At 39.6% G+C, this 17,539-nt stretch overlaps 1 protein-coding gene across 4 annotated transcripts in view; it reads right to left on the minus strand.

The window, feature by feature from the left end:
- The window catches only part of LOC131354021 (SH3 and multiple ankyrin repeat domains protein 1), a 59,336-nt gene that overhangs the window by 5,209 nt on the left and 36,588 nt on the right, over positions 1-17,539 (minus strand). For 2 of the 4 annotated variants that reach the window (XM_058391264.1, XM_058391247.1), the window contains exons 16-24: positions 11,936-12,018; positions 11,601-11,725; positions 11,250-11,385; positions 11,074-11,157; positions 7,364-7,387; positions 6,294-6,353; positions 6,085-6,209; positions 366-492; positions 71-279 (exon numbers count right to left, since the gene is read on the minus strand). In XM_058391264.1, coding sequence (XP_058247247.1) covers positions 71-279; positions 366-492; positions 6,085-6,209; positions 6,294-6,353; positions 7,364-7,387; positions 11,074-11,157; positions 11,250-11,385; positions 11,601-11,725; positions 11,936-12,018 — 973 coding nt within the window. Of the gene's footprint in view, positions 1-70; positions 280-365; positions 493-6,084; positions 6,210-6,293; positions 6,354-7,363; positions 7,388-10,957; positions 10,967-11,073; positions 11,158-11,249; positions 11,386-11,600; positions 11,726-11,935; positions 12,019-17,539 lie in introns of all 4 variants that reach the window. The other 2 variants (XM_058391239.1, XM_058391256.1) reach the window with 2 other exon arrangements.

Here is a 17,539-nt window from a genome sequence, read left to right on the forward strand (position 1 = left end):
CAACATGGCAATAAACATTACATTGTTATCAAAATGGCCTGGTGACATTGGGTTTATTTATGTTGCTCACCCTACGAGTGGGTGGTGCTCTTATTTGCATCTGGGCATGATGAGTGGGGTTGTTGTGCATGAGCTCTGGCCTTCTGTGAACTGGAACTGGAGGTTCTGGTGCAGAGGTTTCAGGAGGAGGTGGGATATCATCTGGCCCTGGTACTGATAAACTACGAGATAACTTCATAGTAGGGGGGTGAAGATGTCCCCGTTCTTCCTCAGTTACGCCTAAAATATGAAGAAAAAATAAAGGATATGTAAAAGAAAATTAACCCAACAGACATTGGAAGCTGGACAACTAAATTTTGCCTTACCAACAGATTTCTGCCGAAGCATCACCCCATGCTGGGAGGTGTGGCTTGATGAAAACTGGGCATAATTAGAACCATACCCAGGCCCTGATGATATCACACCAACGCCTCCAGATTGGTCAAAACTTTGCTGTTTAAAAAATAGGAATGAATAGTCAGAGGAAGTAAGAATTCAGAGACAAATTTCTCTGAATATCTGCTTCACATTTACACAAAATAATATCTGCTTCACAATTACACAAAATACACTCAAACACTTATGCACTTTGATTTTGTAATTAAAAAAATAGTATGTTTTAAAAAGAATAAAATTTAAATATATTTAAAATTAAATTTATAGGGAAGGATAATCATAACCACAAATTACAATTTAAGACATCTATGGTAAAAAGTAATTAGCTTAGTTACAAGGATCCCACTGATTGAAATCCTTTATAAAACAACATTAACAGTGTAAGACTGTGGAAAATGGGGGCATGGTTTGTGAATGGAGGGTGGAGCTGGGGGAAATGAGAGGTAATGATCTGAACCAGGATAGCATTACTATAATGTGTGTATTGTGCTGCAGTCAGCTGAAGAAAGGATATAATACAGAGAGATGAAAGTGACAAGATAGAAGATGTGTATGTGCTCATGTAAATAAATTTGTTAAAATGAAAAAAGTGAATAGAAAACAGCAAAATTTCTTTGAGTTGTCCAAAGGCTGCTTTCCATCTCCCTAGTTCCTGACAAAACCCAGGGAAGTGCTACATCACTGCCAACACCTGGGAAAAGATATGCCTTAATGGAAAACCACTATTCCTGTGATGCAGAGCAGGAAAAGTGCTTTTCTCCAGGCTCAGGTGGAGGCTCTGGTGCTTCAGAGCCTGGTCCAATTGGCTGTTATTTCCACAGCAGCCACCTTGGCTACTGTGCCAACTGTGCCCATGCCCAACATCACACTGATGATTATGTAACCACAAGATGATCTGGAGATGTTTATGGACGTGTCCATTGAGTGTGCTGTGGACCTGGGACTGACCTGACTTTCACTGGGCAGTTAACTGGCTGTTGTTACTTTCAGGGGAAGCCCACCTCAGGAACAAAAAACTGCAGGTTTACAGCTGGAGCATCAAGTACTCATACCTGAAGCGGGCAGTGTTGAAAGGGGTTGGCTGCACCCCCTAAAGCATCGACACTTACTGACATTCAGCAAGCTTAGCTGCCCATTCACAATCGCCTGTTGAAGGTGGCTGTTCGAAGATGAGTACTGCGTCAAAGATGTAGTCAACCTTGGGGTGCTATTTGTTCTCCAACTTCTGCAGGTGATAACAAAATGGGGCCAGTGCCACTGTCCATCATTATCACACAAGCTAGTCCAGCTGGCATAGGACCACTTTGCAACATATCCAGGAATAGGCAAGCCCCTCCTTTCTTCCTCCCTCTCTCTCATGCTTCCACTCTTCTTTCCTGACCTTCCCCATCCTTTCACCACAGAAACAGATCCCCAACTCACCACAAGCCACCACTATCATGCTGGGACATGCTGTGTACCAGTAAGTGGTTAAGAAATTATATACCACACATCAGTGGATTAAGGCTGTGACTAGACCTCAATCCAACAACAACTAATTTAATGCAAGGCATTGGAAAATGCATCATGGGTGAAGCGTGTGCATGGGGAAATTAATAATTATTTGTTGGTGTCCATCATAATCCAATTCAGGGGTCAAAACATAAAATAAAGGTTGTGGTTAATCCCCACCTCACTCATCCACTGAGTGGCGAGCATTTAAAATGTTACTGAGGAGAATGTGTGTGGATCATTTCTATCTTAGTGCTCTTTTCCCCTCCTGCTCCCTGGGGCCCTGATCCCCTACCCTTCACGCGAGGAATTTGTCTTAACAACCTTTAACCAAGTGAGAATAATAGATATGTAATAGAGTAATAGAAGTCTGTTGTGATTATTATTATTATTATTATTATTATTATTATTATTATTACCAGGACAAAACAGGAAACAACCCAACTATTGGTCCCAAAGAGCCACCAAAAAGGTTAATCCAGGTAGCTCACCATAATTAAATGGTGAAGCATTTAGGGTGGGATTAGACACTGAACCAACTCAGGGCCAGTTTCTATTACCCAGGCATCTGCAGTAATGTCTGTAGGTGGTTTGCGGTATGTCGGAAATGTCAGCTGGTGAATAGGCCAGTCACACCAAAAGTGCCTTTGTGCCTATTACCAATATTTGAGACCCCTTTGAAAGAATTGGCATGGACCTAATCAGACCATTAGAATGTTCTGCATGATGGCATCAAGTTGTGTTAGTTTTAGCAGACTAGGAAACATGATACATGGGAGCAGTGCAGCTCCACAACATCTCAGCACATAGTGTTGTGAAGGCACTCTTCCATGTTATTTCCAGACTGACCAAGGCATGTCCATGTCATTCACCCTTTGTAAACAGGTTTATGGAGATTAAACTGATTTGCACAATTTGAGCTGATTCATAAGTTTGTTTACATCAATGCTCAGAAAAGGGATGAGTGGCTTAACCTTCTGTTATTTGTAGTCAATAGGTCCCACGGGTCAGGAATATCAACTATCAGATCAGCATTTGCAGCATGTGGCAAAGGATCTGCACCTGTGTGGAGTTACTCCAGTGTGTGTTTTGTGTTGCAGTGAGCTGGTAAGGATGAAATGGGGACAGACAAGCACCGTGAGAGCAATATAAATCCACATGTGTGTATGTGTGTGTGTAAAAACAATGTGGGCTTCATAGGTAATTGAAGCTCTTTTGATGGCAAGGCTGGCCAGATAGGACGGGACAGTGTCCATCCAACACAGGAAAGTGCTGCTTTAATTTCTTGCAGCATAGCACATAGTCTTAGCACAGGTCTAGTTAACTGTGACAATCCAGAGCCAGGGCCAGTGAGCAGACAAGCAGGCTAATCCCACCATCTTCTATCTGCAATGAGTCGATACAATAGAGCTCCCCTGAGCTAAACAAAAATGTATAAACAATCAGAACATTTGTGGATGGATTAAACCAAGCAAGTATATAGCATTAAATTAAGCTTGTCTGCATAGTTATATTTATATACATCAGCCATGCATAACAGGCAGGTCAGAAGGTGTTGCAGTTATTCAAGATGATAAGCTAGGTGCCACACAAAAATCCAAACATAACTATTAATCATCCATATGCACTACCATTAGTCCCTTCAGCCCTTGAACAACTGTATAAGGCACAAATTTTCACCAAGTTGTATTTAAGAAGCACCCAAAACCTCATTCTCATTAGAGAAGGTTACAAGTGAAAAACTGTGTTCATTACCACTGGGGGCACTATGAGTACCAGGTTGTTATGTTATATGGACTGGCTAACATGCCAACAGTGCTCCAATCTATCACTGACAGTATATGGCACAGCATATTCAGCCTCTCCTGCCTACAGCACCACCAACAGTATGTCAAGGCAGAGAAGTGCCAAGATCAAGGCACTCAATGAATGGCCCACCTCCACCACAGTCAAGGAACTCCAATGGTTTTTGGGATTTGCTAACGTTTCAGAAGGAAACCTACCAAGTTGGCATGGAATGATGAAGCACAAGCAATATGTACCCCAGACCCTACGCCAATGATTCATCCAATGGGTCCATACCTCCCTCAGCACTAGATATCCAGGTATCAAGAGAATGATTATGTTGGTTCAAAATGCATCACTAGTTCATCATGTACCATGTATGTAACATCATGTGCCCAGGCAAAAATCACCAGAGAACTCCCAGCTGGACTACTCCAGCCTTTACCTATTCCACAATGACCATGGTCCCATCTATACATATATTCTGTATACATATTATACCCTACCTTACTTTATTTATATTTTATTTTATTTATATTTTATTTTTACCTACTGTGCAAAATTGTAGTTTATATTTTGTATTTTATATTTCACATTTTATCCTTATCTTTTTTTCTATCCTTATTCCTTTTCCTTTTCACGGGTCAACATAGTCATGTAAGCATTTCACTGCATATCATACTGTGTACGATTATGTATGTGACAAATAAAATTTGAATTTAAATTTGATCTATCTGTTGACTTCGTGACCAACCTACTAAATTCAAGGGGATTTACATACAACCATCCTGCTCATCATAGATCAATTTTCCAAAGCCTATAGATTCATCCTGTTAAAAAGTCTGCCTACTGCAATATAAACCACTAACACTCTGTTCTATTATGTTTTCAGAGTCTATGGCCTGCCAGAGGACATAGGGTCTGACAGAGGACCACAGTTCACCTCCAGGGTTTGGCAGACTTTCTGTTGGTACCTTGACATCAATGTGAATCTAACCTCAGGCTATCATCCACAGGCTGACATACAGGCTAAATCAAAGATATAGGCCAATAATTGAGGTCATACTGCAACAAGAAGCAAGAAAGGTTTAGTGAATTCCTCCCATGGGCAGAATATGCCCAGAACTCACTCACCCATGCCTCCACATGGTTTACTCCCTTCCAATATGTGTTGGCCTATCACTCTCAAATGTTCCCCTGGTCAGGTGAACCATCCATGGTGCCAGCAGATGACAACTGTGGAGCAGTGCACACATCAAGCTGCAATGAGCTATCTGAACCCAACCGATTCAGTGGGGACTGAAGGAGCACCAGGCATACCTAGTAAAGGAAATCGTGGACTCAAGAAGCAGAGGAGTCTGCATGCAATATATGGTGGACTGGAAGGGCTATGGGCCTGAGGAGAGATCATGGGTGGACACAAAGGACATCCTAAACCCATTCTTAATTTAGGGCTTTAGGACACAAGGCTCAACCCAATTGGCCAGCACCACGACCCAGGGAGTACCCTGAACAAAGGAGGTGTTTGTAGAGAAGGCGGTTCTGTAACAGCTGCGGTGGACATGCATCCTACCACCAGAGAGAGCCATCGCCCAGGAACTGATTTCTTTCATGTCTCACCATTTGGATTATTATTCTGTGTGTTGTTTGCCAAGTTGAACTGATTTTCTCTGCTGCTGATTTTTTACTACACTTTCTGTCCCATGGTTTTGTATGGTCAGCTTTCATTAAACTTCTACATATGGATTGTCAAGCTGCCTCCTCATCTACTCTGTTACAAAAATATTATAAAGCAAATTTATATTATATTATATTATATTATATTATATTATATTATATTATATTATATTATATTATATTATATTATATTATATTATATTATATTATATTAAAAAGAATTTTGTAATAAACATTTCCTTTAATCTTCCCCACATACTTTAACTGCTGTGGGAATATATAATGTGTATTTAATTACTTGATTAATATTTGGACATTTGTACAGTAGGTTATCAGAGCGTGAATATTTTAAACCATAAAATCACTGTTGGTTATTAAATGTAAACAGATACACAGAGATTCAGATACAGAAAGAGATGGCAAAGGGACAGAGATGAAAAGAGAGGGATAGTGTTGTAGAGAGAGACAGATTTGGTAGTAACTATAGCAACAAAAAGCATGTGCCAGTATCAAATGCCTCCTTCTGGACTTTACTCTCAGGGGCATAAACACTACATAATCGCTTTTTCTGTAACATAGGGAAATGTGGAATATTGAAGCATCGATGTGAACAGCACTCTGCATGGCAATCCATTAAATCTGTGGCATTAATGTAACCAGGAGAAAGAACTGTGACCACGGCAGAAGTGGCATTACCTCATTAGCATAGAAGCCCTTGTTCCGTTCTTTCCTCCCTCCATGCCCTCCATGTCCTTTGTGTCCCTGAGAGTCAGATGTGCTGATTGTCTGCTGAGCAGCAGCTAAAATCTCATCCAGCTTATCTAATACACAGCAGCAACACATTTTTAATTAACATTATCCTGTCATATTAAAATAACTTAAAAATATTATTAAAACAGACTTACTAAGGGCCATTTGGTAAACACTTCTCTTCTTATCAGGAGCCTGAGAACTCTCTGACTGATCTACAAACAAAATAAAAACACACTTTTACACACACACACAAACTTGGATTGAATTTAATTTATTGAAATTCACTACAGTGCTGAATGCTGGGCCTTTCTTGGGAATTCTGCAGCACCAAGACCACAAGATACAAAGACAAGCATCCCCTACTGTACTAATGAAAAAGAGCACACAGTGCAGTGTGGGATACAGAGCTGAAACACATTTTCTGCCCCATCTTGGTCCTCATTTGTGGTAAAATTCAAAAGAAAGCAAAATTCAGCTGACAAACACCAGCAATTCCACCAAGATCACCTTCCAGCACTAACTTCACAAGCTTCATTCATCTCTCATCCTTCTCCAAAAGTCTATGCCATGAGCTTTTAGTGTTCCCACACACTGGTGGAGAATGTGTCCAGACTTGACATAATGAAATAATAGCTCAGTCAGGATATTGATCAGCAGATGTGTGTTCAGATCCCAGCCCCATCAAGCTGCTGCCTTTGGGCCCTTGTGTAGGACCTTCAACACTTGTATTGCTTTGAATAATGAAGCCTTACAGAGCCTACATATGCTCTCAACCCTCTTAAAGGAGGCAGTATGGGAGGTACATGACTCTGATTTTGTATCTCCAGGGGCTCAACTGGTCAACCACACCTTCAGTCTGGAAAATGAATAATGTCAGATCACTCATCTCTACTGTACCTTCTGTACCACCAGTGAACTCTAACAGTACCAGGCCCTGCATTATTCCATTCATAATGCCCCAGTGTCCTTCCACAACCTCAGAGATATCATTTTGTGGCTACACTGACCCTACACTACTGCTGATAGAATGGGGTCAAAACGTGTGATGTAGCTGTAGAAGGCTTAAAGGCACTGAAGAAGCCAAAGGCCCTGGAGAAAGGAAGTGCTAATACATGTGACGCAAATCTGGAATAAGGTCTTAAGTGAAGTCTGTTTTTATGAGCTACATAGATCTCAATAGTTTTAATGTTCTGTTGGAATTTCATTGTAAAATTACACTAACCTAGTTTCTTCTTCCATGGTGAAGCTGGAAAAAAACCCAAAAAAACATCATGATTATACATGAGTGCACACAGATGTTTTTTGGCCCATTGCTGTTATGTAGAGGGAAAATCGACTGAATTTCTGTTCTATTATCTTATTCTATGCTTCTGTTTGTATACACATTTCCCACCGAATCATCCAGGAAAAATATGGATTAGAATCTTCTGTACTAAAAGTCTGTAACTGGTCAGATTAAAGCCTCACTGATTGAATAACTAAATATTTAAATGTCTTAGACTGCCAACTCTAAAAAGTTTTAACTGACCTTCCAGATTTATTGATCTTTGAACTGTATTTAATTTAATTCACAGGTTTGTACTGTATGTTTATAATACACTATGTTTGCACAATATATGTTCTGATTAAAAGTGTGTATTTGCCATATAAATTTCTTGTGTACTTTCTGTTTCTGATTATAATTTATTTGAAGCTGTACATTGTACAGTAGTTTCATTAGGCATCTGTTTTTACACAACTATAAAGTAAAAAAACATAATAAACATAGCAGTATGTGATGTATTAAATTTTTCTCTGTTACAATCCTCAATCTTTCAACACAGGCTGCTTTTCATTTACACATATACAGATAAATGATCCTAATGATCGTTAGAATAGATATTCTGACATACAGAATTTTAACTTAAGCAAAATATATTAAATATTATGAAAATATTAAGAACAAGAATTATAGCAGAATGTGTAGATGTCTTCTCAATTAGCAAACAAATAACTAATAACTGTAAGGCTATAGCACAAATATTAGCTAGGCATTTGTGTACACTACATAATAATAATAATAATAATAATAATAATAATAATAATAATAATAATAATAATAATAATAATAATATTACATCTTTCCTGTACATCTTTCTGTGCACACTGCTCCGTCACTTTAATCCCTGTTAAATTGGACATTTATACTTGCCTATAGACATCTACATATATATTTATATATTATCTACATATGCACACTGTACATACTGTATTCTTTTGCGACACCATTTCAAAGTTAACCATTGTATTGTATTATATTAGTGTATTATATTTTTGTTTTATATTTGTTTTTTTATATTTAGTTTTTATAAAGCAGTTTTATATTTGTATACATATATATTATACTACTATTTTTTTTGTTAATATTTTTATTACATTATTTTTTTTTATTTTATTTTTCATATTTATATTCACTGCTATTGATACTACATATATATATATATATATATATATATATATATATATATATATATATATATTTGCCACACGTTGCCACAGGCTTGCTCATTAGGGATAAAATAGTCGAATTATAGAATTTAATAATTTATTCTTATTTCTAGTTAATTAGTTATTTTTATTTGTTATTATTATTTTTCATTTTCCCCTCCCCTTTCTCTGTTTTCTTCTTTTGTAAAGCTGCTTTTTTCATTGTAAAAGGCGCTATACAAAATAAATTGAATTGAATTGAATATATATATATATATTTATATTATATACATATATATCTATATCTATATATATATATATATATATATATATATATATACACATAGACATACACTATATTGCCAAAAGTATTCGCTCCCCCATCCAAATAATCAGAATCAGGTGTTCCAATCACTTCCATGGCCACAGGTGTATAGAATCAAGCACCTAGGCATGCAGACTGTTTTTACAAACATTTGTGAAAGAATGGGTCGCTCTCAGGAGCTCAGTGAATTCCAGCGTGGAACTGTGATAGGATGCCACCTGTGCAACAAATCCAGTCGTGAAATTTCCTCGCTCCTAAATATTCCACAGTCAACTGTCAGCTGTATTATAAGAACGTGGAAGTGTTTGGGAACGACAGCAACTCAGCCACGAAGTGGTAGGCCACGTAAACTGACGGAGCGGGGTCAGCGGATGCTGAGGCGCATAGTGCGAAGAGGTCGCCAACTTTCTGCAGAGTCAATCGCTACAGACCTCCAAACTTCATGTGGCCTTCAGATGAGCTCAAGAACAGTGCGCAGAGAGCTTCATGGAATGGGTTTCCATGGCCGAGCAGCTGCATCCAAGCCATACATCACCAAGTGCAATGCAAAGCGTCGGATGCAGTGGTGTAAAGCACGCCGCCACTGGACTCTAGAGCAGTGGAGACGCGTTCTCTGGAGGGACGAATCGCGCTTCTCCATCTGGCAATCTGATGGACGAGTCTGGGTTTGGCGGTTGCCAGGAGAACGGTACTTGTCTGACTGCATTGTGCCAAGTGTAAAGTTTGGTGGAGGGGGGATTATGGTGTGGGGTTGTTTTTCAGGAGCTGGGCTTGGCCCCTTAGTTCCAGTGAAAGGAACTCTGAATGCTTCAGCATACCAAGACATTTTGGACAATTCCATGCTCCCAACTTTGTGGGAACAGTTTGGAGCTGGCCCCTTCCTCTTCCAACATGACTGTGCACCAGTGACCAAAGCAAGGTCCATAAAGACATGGATGACAGAGTCTGGTGTGGATGAACTTGACTGGCCTGCACAGAGTCCTGACCTCAACCCGATAGAACACCTTTGGGATGAATTAGAGTGGAGACTGAGAGCCAGGCCTTCTCGTCCAACATCAGTGTGTGACCTCACAAATGCGCTTCTGGAAGAATGGTCAAAAATTCCCATAAACACACTCCTAAACCTTGTGGACAGCCTTCCCAGAAGAGTTGAAGCTGTTATAGCTGCAAAGGGTGGACCGACGTCATATTGAACCCTATGGATTAGGAATGGGATGTCACTTAAGTTCATATGCGAGTCAAGGCAGGTGAGCGAATACTTTTGGCAATATAGTGTATATTTGCATATGCATATCTGATCTGACACTGACCTTCCACACTGTCCACACTTTTTTTACTCTTTCTTTTTGTGTAAGAGTCATAAAAAGCATTTCACTACATGTCGTACTGTGTATGATTTCGTATGTGACCAATAAAATTTGAATTTGAATTTGAATTTAATAATTATAATAATAATAATAATACTAGAATCACTAAAATATAGTGTACAGTGGTGTCCCAGTGGTTTGGCCCAGTTTCATTTGGTCATGTACATTAGGTATTAAACACAATGACACATGATCTATATGTCTGTATTTGAACCCTGTCATGGAAAGTTTCGTTCCTCTTCTGTCTTTCTTTCCTTTCTACTTCTTTAGAAATTAATTATGGCCAGAGTATCAGCATGAAAGTGTAAACACTAATTTTCTAATGTAACCCACCATGTCCCTGACCAAGCGGTCACTAAGCATGAATGAAAGAACTCAGCACTTCACAATCATGCTAATGCTTAGTCTTTCTTTATCCCATTAGCTCGTACCTGATCATTCACTAATTCCCACATGAGAAAAACCTCCCTGTGAACGTGTGTGTCCTGTGAGACTGCAGTCCTCATACACAACTCTCGTCCTAAACAGATGTCCAGCGAACCTTTCTATCAGAATTCCTAAAGACAAATAGTACTCTTCATAATCATATCTCTCTGTCTAATGATGATCTCATAGAAAAGTAAAATAGTACTGGAATCACACACACACACACACAAACCTTTTTCCACTGAGGATCCAGCCCGGGTGGCAGGAAAGAAAACAAACAGTGACATAATCACACCATAATGTATAGTTAACAATACATATATAAAAAGTAGAGGAGTGTGTGTGTACCCATCTCTTCCAACTCAGAGGTCATAGATTTGGAGCGTAATGTGATGGCAGGTGGGGTTAATCTCTTTGTCTGCTGCTGTGGCGCTGAAACAGGTAGTAAAGTTTTATAAAGACAATAACGAATGACATAAACAGAACGTGTATAGTGACCACGGTTTTTAAAAGTGACCCCTGACCTTTTTTCTTCGGCACCTCCTCGATCTCTGGATTCCGTGTTACCATGACAACCTTCATCATTAAGCTATTTCCGCCCTGACGAATCATATTAACAACCTGTCTATGGCCAACCTTAACTACATTCATCCCATTCACCTGCAGAGAGAGAGAGAGAGGGAGAGAGAGAGGGAGAGAGAGCCAGACAGACAGACAGACAGAGAGAGAGAGAGAGAGAGATTTGGATGTTGTGAGAGGAGGAGTTATAATGTGAGTTAAGGATATTGTGATGGGAAGGGTTATTTCATCACTTCTATTTTGTTAATAATTCCGCATGCAGTGTGAACGTGTGTGTGTGTGCACACACACACAACCTCAATGAGGAAGTCACCCATCCTTAGCCCCGCCCTCCAGGCCACACCCCCTTCATCCACTGACTCCAGATACTGAAGAGCAGGAAATGCTGGAGTGGGAGTGAACTCCTCAATGGGAGTCTGAGCTAGAGAGAGAGAGAGAGAGAGAGAGAGAGAGAGAGGGAAGAACGGTAACATGGTTACAGGAGATACAGATAGCTGCATGTGTGTGTGTGTGTGTGTGGGTGCACCCGTGTGTGTGTGTGTGCGCACGTGTGTGTGTGTGGGTGGGTGCACGCATGTGTGTGTGCATGTGTGTGTGTGTGTGTGTGTGTGTGTGTGTGTGAGTGTGTCACCTTTAGCTCCTCGGAGCACAAAGCCGAAGCCCTCATTGTCTTTTTTTTGCAGAAGCACTGACTTCTCCTTTATAATGTAATCACTGAGAAACAGAGAGATGAGAGAGAGAGACAGAGAGAGATGAGAGAAAGACAGAGAGAGATGAGAGAAAGACAGAGAGAGATGAGAGAAAGACAGAGAGAGATGAGAGAAAGACAGAGAGAGATGAGAGAAAGACAGTGAGAGATGAGAGAAAGACAGAGAGAGATGAGAGAAAGACAGTGAGAGATGAGAGAAAGACAGTGAGAGATGAGAGAAAGACAGTGAGAGATGAGAGAAAGACAGAGTGAGAGAAAGACAGAGAGAAATGAGAGAGACAGACAGACAGACAGACAGAGAGGGAGAGAGGGAGAGAGAGAGAGACAGACATACAGACAGACAGACAGAGAGGGAGAAAGAGAGACAGACAGACAGAGTGAGGTAAAGAAACAGAGTGAGATCATTAGATCCAGTGTTTGAACTGGGAAACACACAGAAAAGAATTCCATCAGCAGGAGCATGCAGTCAGGCTGAGATGAATCCGTCCATCCATTCATTTTCTATACCCGCTTTATTCCTAATCAGGGTCACGGGGATCTGCTGGAGCCTATCCCAGCACACATTGGGTGAAAGGCAGGGGTACACCCTGGACAGGTCACCCGTCCATCACAGGGCCACATATAGACAGACAACCACACACACTCACACTCACTCCTATGGGCAATTTAGAATTACCAATCAACCTAATGTACATGTTTTTGGAGGAAACCAGAGTACCCGAAGTAAACCCACGCATGAGATGAATGATGAATCCTGAATCCTGCTCTGTTCCACTTCTACATTATAAATATAAACCGGGAATTAACGATCAGAGATCTGTGAGTCACCTGCTGGATCTGATTCATCATTCTGTACAGATCACCAGTGTTAGATACAACCACAAGCTGACAAAAGTCCAATTTAAAGACTCATAGGATTATATATGAAAAGTAGATGGAAAATGTTGAAATAAATTTAATAATTCAGTACATCTCCAAAATATTTACATTTACATTTATGGTATTTGGCAGAATTCCTGCATGAATAGTTGTAATTATTCCATTAATCACAGGCTGAATTCAACAAAATGGCTTCCACACTCTTTATTCCACAGACAGAATTTCACACAGAACTGAATACACATGAACAAATGATGGGGAAATTTAAGTCTAAATGATGGGAAATATTTTTGTGAAGCAAGATTAGGCTTTAGACTTTTTTCTCAAACATTTATGATCCAGCTCTCAGTCTGGGGATTTAACTCTGAAATTAAGAATTTCTCTAGTTTTATTCATAGAACACAAAACAAGAAAAAATAAAGGTACATGAAATCTAAATATGTATATTTATATGAAATGAGACACACACACACATACACACACACACACACCTATTACTTTACATAATATAAATTATTATAACACTAACATTTCCTGCTAAACTAAATATTTTTTGCTTCTTGGAAGCTCTGCATTTATCTCACATAATTCCTCCATGTATCATAAAAAGTCAAAAATAAATAAATAAATAAATAAAAAGAAGACAAATTCTGTTGGTTAGTATTTCAATAGAACATATTTTTCCTGTTACTGGTGACCGCTTAAAATCTGTGCAATTTTCTGGAAGAATTAAGATGGATAAATAAAAAGAGTGAGAAATATCACATATCCAGAAGAATCTGGGAGTTCTGTACAGCTCTGCAATCTGCCAGACTACAGAAAAATTCACACAGTTGTAGCAGTTTAAAACATAAAAATCTTTTAAAGCACTGTTAAATTCTGGTCAGAAAGTGTTGATTAATTCTCCTGACCAGCAGCTCTGACAGTACAGCAGCTGAACATCACAGGTTTATATTAATGCTCTCCATCTAATACATTATTGTTTCTATAGCAACAGCTCATTGACAGGGACAGAAGATGTATCACAAACAGTTTGAAAAAAAAAATGTAATCAATGATATGGCGCTAAGAATGTTTCACTTCCCTTCAAGAGAACAATTTAATTTTACTAAGTTCTTTACAATCATAAACCTGTGTACTACATTCCTTACCTACATGTTTCTTTAAACAGATAATACCAGTAGTGACCGAACCTCTTCTAAAAATTATAAATCCTAATTTTTTTAAACGATCAAACCTCTGATTTCAAACCCTGACCTCGACCACTGTCAGCTGTCCAACTACAGGTCAGTATATCTCCAAGATCTGCCCTTTATCTCCAAGATCCTAGAAAAGGCTGTAGCACAGCAGTTATGTTCAGACCTGCATAGAAATAACATTTATGAAATGTATCAGTCAGGATTTAGGCCTCATCATAACACAGAGACAGCACTGGTTACAGTGGTCAATGACCTGTTACTGACCTCTGATCAGGGTTGTGTCTCCTTACTGGTGCTACTGGATCTTAGTGCAGCTTTTGACACCATTGACCACACTGTTCTACTTGATAGACTAGAACATGTTGTTGGTGTTAAAGGAACAGCCCTCTCCTGGCTCAGGTCTTATTTGACTGACCGTTATCAGTTTGTAGATCTAGATGGTGACTTCTCCATGCATACCAAGGTTATGTTCGGTGTTCCACAAGGTTCTGTTTTAGGCCCACTGCTTTTCTCCCTATATATGTTACCCCTTGGTGTAATTATTCATAAACATGGTATTAGCTTCCACTGTTATGCAGATGACACACAGCTATATGTCTCAGCTAAATCAGATGAGAGACACCAGCTTATTAAGATAGAAGAATGTGTAAAGGACATTAGACATTGGATGGTCACTAACTTCCTCCTGCTTAACTCGGACAAGACAGAGGTGCTTGTACTAGGACCACAGGCAGCTAGAAGTGAGCTTTCTGATTACAGAGTAATGGTGGATGGTCTTTTGGTTTCATCTTGTCCAGCAGTAAAAGATCTTGGTGTGATTATTGATTCTGGTCTTTCGTTTGAAGCTCATGTAGATAATATCACTCGGGTAGCCTTCTTCCATCTCAGAAATATTGCTAAGATAAGAAATATGATGTCACTTCATGATGCAGAGAAACTAGTTCATGCTTTTGTTACCTCTAGGTTGGATTATTGTAATGTCTTACTGTCTGGATGTTCCAGTAGGAGCAGAAACAAGCTCCAGTTAGTCCAGAATGCAGCAGCTAGAGTCCTAACTAGAACCAGAAGATATGAACACATCACTCCTATTTTATCCACACTACATTGGCTCCCAGTCAAATTTCACATTGATTATAAAATACTGTTACTGACCCATACTGAAAGATCTGAACCTCACTGAACGATCTTTTGATTATTTATGATCCGCCACGCCTACTCTGATCAAAAGGTGCAGGTTAATCGGTAGTACCTCGGTAGTACCTCAAGTAGCAAAGGCTACAGCAGGAGGTGGAGCTTTCTCTTTCAAAGCCCCAAAGTTATGGAACAGCCTTCCAATTAGTGTTGGGGATTCAGACACAGTCTCAGTGTTTAAGTCTAGGCTGAAGACACATTTGTTTAGTCGAGCTTTTAATGTATATTTTTTTATAGTAAAGGAGCAGATCTGGAAGGTTCATGGTCATAGAGTGTTTGGTGTACTGGGATGTTTGGATGCTGTCTCATTATCACTCTCACATGGTCACTCAGGTCACTGACTGTGAAGTGGTTGGACGCTTTATGTCCCAGGAAGCCTTCATGTCTGTGACCTTCTGGCTCTCCCTTTTAGTTATGATGTCATAGCTAGTCTTGCCGGAGTCCCTGCCTGCACTTTATACATAATCTACATTGTCTTAAAACATCACATGATCAGAATCATACTTAATATCTTTCTCTCTCTCTCTCTCTCTCTCTCTCTCTCTCTCTCTTTCTCTCTCTCTTTCCAGCTACACATGCTACTCCTGAGCTCCCAGTGTTCTAAGCTCCCAGTGTGATCCATCCTGATGCCCTACTTCTGGTTGGAGTTTCGTTGCTTGGTGGTGCTCACTCATCTGTATGGCTCTATGTGAGCAGCCTGGAGAAACATGGGATTACTGTTGATAGAAGAACTTGGAGACTATGGCACCAAATATTGAACTGCCATTGTGGCGGTCAGTTTTGTGCTCAGATCTCTGAACATTTGAGGTCTTCATGAGTAAGCAATTAGTGTTAAATTCATAATGAACTCAGACATTAAGCAGGCCTGTAAATTGCCAGGAGATAAGGTTGCACAATTCCACTTGATATACAGCTGAAGAAAGGACATTATTTATAATCTTACTCTCAGTGTTTATAATGATTTATAATACCACTTTCTGTGTTCATAATTATTTATAATCCCACTCTCTGGTGTCACCCAGATGAGGATGAGGTTCTCTTATCTGTCTGGTTCCTCTTAAGGTTTCTTTCTTATATCATCTCAGGGAGTTTACCCCATCCACCATCACCTCTGACTTGTTAGGGATAAACCTAAATCTAGATGACATTCAAGAACTACAGGATAACGATTTTGTGCAACTATGGGATAACAGTTGTCCAGAACAACAGGTTAATACGATCATTGAGCTATAGGTTTTTAGGAACTATAGGAATTTTTAGAACGATCTAGCCATGGGGTCACAGTCCAGTGACTTCTATGCCGGTCCCAAGCCCGGATAAATAGAGAGGGTTGCGTCAGGAAGGGCATCCAACGTGAAACATTGCCAAATTTAACCATGTGCAAAGGGTAAGGCCAGAGAGGAGGTATATGGATGTAATAAATGAGGATATGAAGCTAGTGCATGTAATAAATGAGGATATGAAGCTAGTGCATGTAATAAATGAGGATATGAAGCTAGTGGGTGTAAGTGTTGAGGATGCAGAAGATAGGGATAGGTGGAGAGAGATGATTCGCTGTGGCGACCCCTGAAGGGAAAAGCCGAAAGAAGAAGAAGAGGAATTTTTAGAACTACATATTAACAACATATCAGAGCTACAGGTTAATGAAATTAAAAATTGTGAAGCTATTCCATTCAATGCACAACAGACAAAATAGCAAAACTGCAACTATATTCCAGAACTATTTCTTAACACTCAGAGTCACTAATGAGTTAATAAACAGAGTTATAGTTTAGCACAGCATACAGGATACCGTCAATATGCAGCAGTGATGACTTCATGGATTATTTCTAAGTGAAAAAATATCAGGTAAAAAATTCAGACTATTAATTTAAACCCTGATCATTAGTTCAGGGCACTCTGTACAGTACATTGCCCTTAACCATTACATGACCACATGCATGCCCAATATATTCTCTGTCTCTCTCTCTCTCTCTTTCTCTCTCTCTCTCTCCAGATCTATTGAACTACTCCTGAGCTCCCAGTGTTCCTGACCGCTTCTTCTCTCTGGATCTGCCTGATCCATCCTCATGCCCTACTTCAGTTGCACTTTTTGACAAAGTTTCTTACTCATATCATCTCCGGGAGTTTTTCCTTGACCCCGTCTCCTCTGTCTTGCTCATGAGGGATATAATTTAAATGTAAAATTGAATAATTAATATCCTGGATTTTGATATTCCCGTAAAGCTGCTTTGTGACGATGTCCATCTAAAAGTGC

Source organism: Hemibagrus wyckioides, linkage group LG01, assembly GCF_019097595.1.
Source record: "Hemibagrus wyckioides isolate EC202008001 linkage group LG01, SWU_Hwy_1.0, whole genome shotgun sequence".
Lineage (NCBI taxonomy): Eukaryota > Metazoa > Chordata > Actinopteri > Siluriformes > Bagridae > Hemibagrus > Hemibagrus wyckioides.